The sequence below is a fragment of the Octopus bimaculoides genome, chromosome 4, assembly GCF_001194135.2.
Source record: "Octopus bimaculoides isolate UCB-OBI-ISO-001 chromosome 4, ASM119413v2, whole genome shotgun sequence".
Taxonomy (NCBI): domain Eukaryota; kingdom Metazoa; phylum Mollusca; class Cephalopoda; order Octopoda; family Octopodidae; genus Octopus; species Octopus bimaculoides.
In genome coordinates this window covers 119668219-119675801 of record NC_068984.1, presented here as the reverse complement: position 1 = coordinate 119675801, position 7583 = coordinate 119668219, and the positions used below count along the sequence as shown (strand labels likewise).

At 36.2% G+C, this 7583-nt stretch overlaps 1 protein-coding gene across 5 annotated transcripts in view; it reads right to left on the bottom strand.

The window, feature by feature from the left end:
• The window catches only part of LOC106876922 (heat shock factor protein), a 141510-nt gene that overhangs the window by 27368 nt on the left and 106559 nt on the right, over nucleotides 1-7583 (bottom strand). For 4 of the 5 annotated variants that reach the window (XR_008263999.1, XR_008263998.1, XM_052967402.1 and 1 more), the window contains exons 7-9: nucleotides 6270-6440; nucleotides 4261-4403; nucleotides 3840-3869 (exon numbers count right to left, since the gene is read on the bottom strand). Coding sequence is in view for 3 of the 5 variants with exons in the window: in XM_052967402.1 (XP_052823362.1) it covers nucleotides 3840-3869; nucleotides 4261-4403; nucleotides 6270-6440 (344 nt within the window). In the remaining 2 variants the exon portion in view is untranslated. The remainder of the gene's footprint in view (nucleotides 1-3839; nucleotides 3870-4260; nucleotides 4404-6269; nucleotides 6441-7583) is intronic. The other variant, XM_052967401.1, reaches the window with a different exon arrangement.

Sequence of the window (7583 nt, the reverse complement as noted above, 5' to 3'; positions counted from 1 at the left end):
TGTGTGTGTGTGTGTGTGTGTGTGTGTGTGTGTGTGTGTGTGTGTGTGTGTGTGTATTCTGAATCAGTTGAAAAGTAGAGTGGCTTTCTTTGACAGAGTTATGTCCCTTGCCCTAGGTTAAAATCCTGATGACGAACGAGTTTCTTTTTTTCATACGAATTTCGTTCTAACTATTCTGTCTTCATCTATTTCTCCTGTCTGTAGTCTCTAATACTGAACTTCGCGCTACACAACTAACCTGATGAACCAAAGAAGAAGACAATGGGCAATATAAATAAATAACTAGAACATTATGTATAAATTGGTATGCATATGTAAATAATGTTTTAATGGAGAAATACAGGATACTATTCTATATAGCTACGTTAGTCAGTAGGGGAAAAAAAAAAAAGCTTTTTCCAAGCTAAGAAACTAATCTATTCTATGTAAAACGTATGAAGGATGAATTTAAATAGAAGAGCTTGGCAGTGCAGATAAAACATATGCATGCTTAATTTGTGTGGGAAAGTTAGCAAAGAAGCTAGGATTTAAGAAATATATTCAGCTGGTAAGCAAAAACAATGCATGGCCTGACATTGGTTTTTACTGAGATGATTTTTGCAAATGTATATAGTTTAATGTGTGTGTGTATGTGTGTGTTTCAACAAAGATTACCCCCATTTGAATTCCTTTTCAGAACTGCTTATCAATTTTTTTAAACAGAAAGTCAATGAAATGCATTATTATAACTTCTGTAATAATATGTAACATACATACAACAAACACAATTAAATAATCAGGAGGCACTTTAATAAATTAATCAAGTGTCTAGCAATTAATTTTATGTTGATTTGTCTGTAAATATAAAAAAAACTCAATATGTTAGTAGAGAAAAAAGGTATCAAGAAAATTAGACCAGTGGTTCCCAAAACTATTCAAGTTTGCTGCAGAATTATTTTTATCAAAATATTTGGCATTGAATAGAGCTTTTTTTTTTTTTTTTCTTCCCCGCCCCCACCTCTCCCTCTTATATCCATATCACTTAACCAAAACTATTCAGTCATCATTACCTTAAGACATTGTTTCTACTATAGGCATAAGACCTGAAATTTGGTGGGAGTGGGGATAGTCAATTATATTAACCCCAGTGCTTCATTGGTACTTAATTGAACGAAAGGCAGAGATGACCACATAAAGAGGGAGAAAATGCTGCTAAGCTTTTTGTCCAGTATGCTAATGATTCTGCCAGCTCGCTGCTTTATCTTTACCTTAATATATCACTAGCATTGTCTAAGTAGAATTTTTTGGTTTTTTAATTTTTTTTTGGGGGGGGGGGGTAAATTAAAATTACAAAAATCTTTTCATGAATCTAGATTATATTTCTATTGAAAATGTTTTGGGATCCACTGGTAGAGAAACTCTGAACACTCAAGCTGACAGTTCTTTAAAAAAAAAAACCCCAGTTCATGTGAATATTGATGTATATGCTATTAATTCATATTGTGAAACAAAACAAACAGAAATTTCAAAACTATTTTTCTTTTTCGGTGGGGAGTGGGGGAGAACAAATTAGATTTCTTCAAATACAACAACAATCAGTCAGTAGAACAAAACCTAATATATAAGAAGTTCACAGCTTCAAGGATGAAATTATTCCTGTATACTACATTACCCTCTCTATCTGAATAGGTCTAGCAGTGAAAGGTCTCATATTATCATCTTTTGTTCAATATAACTAAACTTAACTTTAAAAAATCTATAGGCATCCTCTCATGTCCTGGAATCATTGTGTTGCTGAAAACCTTGATATAATGCTGAATTCTGTAATGCAAAGAATATTTTCAACTGACTTCTATGTAACATAGAAGCCAATGGAAAATAGGTTTTACCCTACAGAATTCCTTGTTTGAGCAAGATTTTTCAGTAACACATTTCCATAATGTTAGAGATGCTGAGGGGATATCCTGTATTATTAATCATGTTAAGAATTATCTTCATACAAACTTAAATCTCCTTTTAAAACATGTGTACATGCATGCACATAAAATCTTTCAAAATTCATGCTTGAATGCAAGAAATTATGCTCATGCTTGTGCATAAGAACAAACCACAGCAAAACACTCGGTAAATAAATATTGATTTCAAACTGATACAAGGCTATAGGCAGGAAAGGAGTCAGGATGGTCAATTAAATCAACCCCAGATCTTGACAGGTGCTTTAATTGACTCAGGAAGGGTGAAAGTCTATGTGGATCTCAGTGGGATTTGAACTTGAACAAATATCAATACAGCTTAAAAGAATAATTTCTTTACTTACAAGAGACTTTTAAAGAAAGCAATCTTTGACAAGTTTCTTTACAATATTGAGCTAGTTTTTTTTTTTTTAAATTTTAGCTAGGACTAAAAACTGAAATAATATGCTAACAACAAATAAGTACAATATACATAAAGAAACATTGTTCAAGTTTCTTTACTAAGATAAGATTCCATGTGATGATGTGTAAAGATATATTTCAAGCAGTATTGCATAAAACAAAATTTTATGGGTAGTGTTTTAGCAGGTCAAATAATTATTATAGAAGATCTATCATTCATTAGCTAAATTCTACTGGTAATTATATACTGCTTTCCAGCTTTTACAGGCACGGATGTTTGATGTAGAAGTTTGGTTCTCAGTCGATTCATTTTGAGTTCAGTCACACTGTGAAGCACTTTGGGCAGGTGTATATTCTGCTACAGTCCTAAGCCAACCAAAACTCTTGTGAGGGGAAAATGGTAAAGAGGAAACTGAAAGAAGCCCATTGTGTATATAAATATAAACATGTATGTGTGTGTTTATATTTTCACTTCTTGATAACTGCTCAGCCACAAGAGATGAAATTCTCATTTCCCCAGTCAATAAATTGTCTGCAGGCTTTGCGCCTTGGAAGACATGTGAAATAAGAGATCCCCTGCTTGAAAATCGGGTAAGGTTTAGTAACAGGAAGGACATCCAGCTGTAAAACAATGCCTTCATAACATATTCATCTAACCCATGCTAGGACAGAAAAACAGACAGAAAAGTGAACAAATATTTTGGGAAACATCTTTGCATGAGATGTGTATAATACAAGTTTTCATAATGAGTGTTGAATATAAAATATAACTGTAATAGGATGAGAATGCAATAAATCAAGCCAATGTAGCAGGCGTCTGTGCAGATAGTTTGAAGCAGTGAAAATAATGAGAGAGCTATGAAAATGATGGTCCTATGATACAAGAAATAAAACCCAGATGTATGAATCTTAATGCTGGTGTCACTATCCATTGTTGTAAACAAAAACATTAAACATCGCAAGAGCAACAAGGTACTAAGTCCAATAAACTAAATAAAGAATTGGTAAAGGAAAGCCACTAAATAGCTAAGCTTAGAATTACAATAAATAGTGGATAATTAACTATAATGGATTAAGCAACCACATGTTCAATTCAATGACAGAGAAAAGCTTGAAAAATATTCCCGATAACAGTATTGATTTTTTGTCACAAACAAAAATAATAGATACCCAAAGAAACACTGGCATAGAAATATCCTGGTTTTAACGACAATAAGCTGCCAAAAATTGCACACTGCAAAACATATACAGAAGTAATAAACATTGAGGGAAATGAATAATATCTAAATTTAATTAAATTTAAAGGACTTTCAAGATAGCTTGTAAGCATGTACTAAACATCGTAGTGACCATTTTGTCCTTTTAATATTGTAATACAAATACACAGTTGTATGAAGAATTAACAGAAGTATAAAAACCTTAAGGAACATCAAAATAAAAGTAGAAGGAAAATTTCACAAACTCATTTGTATGTGTAAAACTTACTGTTTCATTGGGTCCACTATGTCACAAAACCTGTCAGAAGAAAGAATAATTTTCGTAACGTCTTAAACTGAATGAAATGGCACAGTGAAAGAAACTTTCTCCCGTGACAGTTGTCAACATACAAGTGATGTAATCTGGCTACTAGTTCTGGTCAACCAATGCATAACGATACTTTGGATTCTGAGTATAATAAACCAACTCCCAAAATTCTGAAAACTGAGACAGATTCGACATGGAAATGAATGGAAGTGCATCACATTGCACAGAAACAAATGCCCAACAATGTGAAAACTAAACAACATTTGTATTAACATTAGAAATTATCATAAGTCCCCATTCACTAAACTATAATATCTCACATCGGAATTATTAAATATATACCAGGGTAGATTAAAGTCTAGACGAAGAAAAACTGTCTTACCGTTCAGCTTCAGGGTTTATAAGAATAAGGTCTTGGCTGGTAGTATCAGGTTCTGTCAGCATTACATGTTTTGGAGTAGTATTTCCACTGAGAACTACATCTTTGTTTAATAAAGCTTCCTCACTGGTAGATATTTCTTGTAGCTAAAAGAATGGAAATAGAAGAAATATATAACACATTCCAAAAAAATACTATTGCTTCAATGAAATTAATCATTTCTTTGACCACTAATTAAGAGAAAACATGCTTGAAAAGCTACCAGAGCTTGATAAGCAAATGAAACAAACCAAAGTCTGATCCGTTTCCCACTTTATTTATTTACTCTTTTACTTGTTTCAGTCATTTGGTTGCGGCCATGCTGGAGCACTGCCTTTAGTCGAGCAAATCGACCCAAGGACTTATTCTTTGTAAGCCTAGTACTTATTCTATCGGTCTCTTTTGCTGAACTGCTAAGTTATGGGGACGTAAACACACCAGCATCAGTTGTCAAGCGATGTTGGGGGGACAAACACAGATACACAAACATACACACACATACAAACATACACACATACATACACATATATATGACAGGCTTCTTTCAGTTTTCGTCTACCAAATCCACTCACAAGGCTTTGGTCGGCCCAAGGCTGTAGTAGAAGACACTTGCCCAAGGTGCCACGCAGTGGGACTGAACCCAGACCCATGCGGTTTGTTAGCTAGCTACTTACCACACAGTCACTCCTACACCTATTTATTAATATTTACTTTGGTTAGTAATAGACATGGTTGAAAACTTAAATCATGACGTTTGAAATGAAAATTACTGAATGAACCACTGGAAATTTATGCAGTCACTCAACCCGCTACAAATGGAAACCAAATCTCCCCCCCCCACTCTCTCTCCCTCTCTTTTTCAAATCACTTCTCATTGCTTTAAAAAGAAAAGTGGAAACAGGACACATTAGATGGATTTAATCCTTGGTACACTATAATTATTTTTAAAAGAAAGATAAGACTGGAAAGTCATAAGTGGAATGTCTAGCCTGCAACAATATTCAGTTTAGCCTTTAAATCAACTTTATTACACACCCCACCACCAAAATATTTAAAAGTATTGTGTGAAATGCACATCACCAGAATGTGCTAAGAGTTGGAGCCCAACTAGACTAATCACTAATACTAGTTTTGATAGCTCAAATCTATACAAAAGAAGGTTACAAATCCATACCCTTTAAAGACGTCACCTACTTCCCCTTCACTTTACCTATGTGCTGAACCAAAAAAGAAGCCAAACCACCCTGTCAAACTTATAAACATGTTCATCCAAATGGACTCTAGTGATATAAGTGATGTCAAACATTGGTCTTTACAAGAACTTGTTTGTTGGCACTCCGTCGCTTACGATGTCGAGGGTTCCAGTTGATCCGATCAACGGAACAGCCTGCTCGTGAAATTAACGTGCAAGTGGCTGAGCACGCCACAGACATGTGTACCCTTAACGTAGTTCTCGGGAGTATTCAGCGTGACACAGTGTGACAAGGCTGGCCCTTTGAAATACAGGCACAACAGAAACAGGAAGAAAGAGTGAGAGAAAGTTGTGGTGGAAGAGTACAGCAGGGTTCGCCACCATCCCCTGCGGAGCCTCGTGGAGCTTTAGGTGTTTTCGCTCAATAAACACTCACAACGCCCGGTCTGGGAATCGAAACCGCGATCCTATGACCGTGAGTCTGCTGCCCTAACCACTGGGCCATTGCGCCTCCTTGCAAGAACTATATGTGTTCATTTGAACAATTTCTACTCTCACTCTAAGAACTCCATTTCTTCTTACCAATTATCTTTAGCACATCTCTATTGTGCAGGTTATACTCTATATTACAACTTAGCTTTGAAGAGTAATGGCTCTGCATACACAGAATTCATTCTCTCAAATATTTACCTCTCACCTCCTCCCTCCCTCTCTCTCTCTCAGGTATATTATAATTTATGGGGGAGAAAGAGAGGTTTCCCAACAAATTTCATGCACATACCTGATGATTATCTTCATTTTGTGGTTCTTCATTCTCCCCCAATTCAATGATTGTTGGATAAATACATGGTGTTTCATCAAATACATCAGTAATACTTTCCATAATACCTGGATATGGTATTTCTTCCACTGCTGTTACATTAGGCGATGGACAGTGTTCAACAACTTGAGCCTTCAATGCAAAAAAGAAAAAGAAAACAAATGTCACATGTGTACAAACTCAACAGAACTATATTTAAAAAAAAACATTATAATTATAAACTTATTTTCAAATAAGACTTTACTGAAAAACCTTAAATGTTACCTATCATAAACATAGTATCAAGTGTGATGGATAAAAATGTATACATTTATACTTTACATAAAAATTAGATAACAATAGCACTAGTGAATGGATAACAAATACTAAATATAAATAGGTTTTTCATTTTTATATATTCATTAACATCATATGAAGACATTTAACAGCCTCAAATAAAATTCAACCTAATCTAAAAATAAAGCTAGCAACTAAGAGCCTCTCGCTCAGGACAAAAGGTAGACTGTATGATGCATGTGTGCAAACTGCCATGCTACACAGCAGTGAAACATGGGCCATGAATGCTGAGGACATGCGTAGGCTTGAAAGAAATTAAGCTAGTATGATTCGCTGGATGTGTAATGTCAGTGTGCATACATGACAGAGTGTAAACGCCCTGAGAGAAAAGTTGGGCATAAGAAACATCAAATGTGGTGTCCAAGAGAGACAACTGCGCTGGTATGGTCATGTGTTACGTATGGATGAGAACAGCTGTGTGAAAAAGTGCCACTCCCTAACTGTGGAAGGAACCTGTGGAATATGGCCAATGCCAGTACCCACTGACTGGCTTCCGCACCGGTGGTACATAAAAAGCACTATTCGAACTTGATCGATGCCAGGACCGCCTGACTGGTCCCCATGCTGGTGGCACATAAAAAGCACCATCCGAATGTGGCCAATGCCAGTACCCTCTGAATGGCTCCCGACCGGTGACATGTAAAAAGCACTATTTGAATGTTATCAATGCCAGGACCACCTGACTGGTCCCCATGCTGGCGGCACGTAAAAAGCATCATCCAAACGTGGCTGATGCCAGTACCCCCGACTGGCTCCAGTGCTAGTGGCACATAAAAAGCACTATCCCAACATGATCGATGCCAGGCTTGCCTGATTGGCTCCTGTGCCGGTGGCATGTGAAAAGCACCCACTACACTCTCGGAGTGGTTGGCGTTAGGAAGAGCATCCAGCTGTAGAAACATTGCCAGATCAGATTGGAGCCTGGTGCAGCCGCTGGCT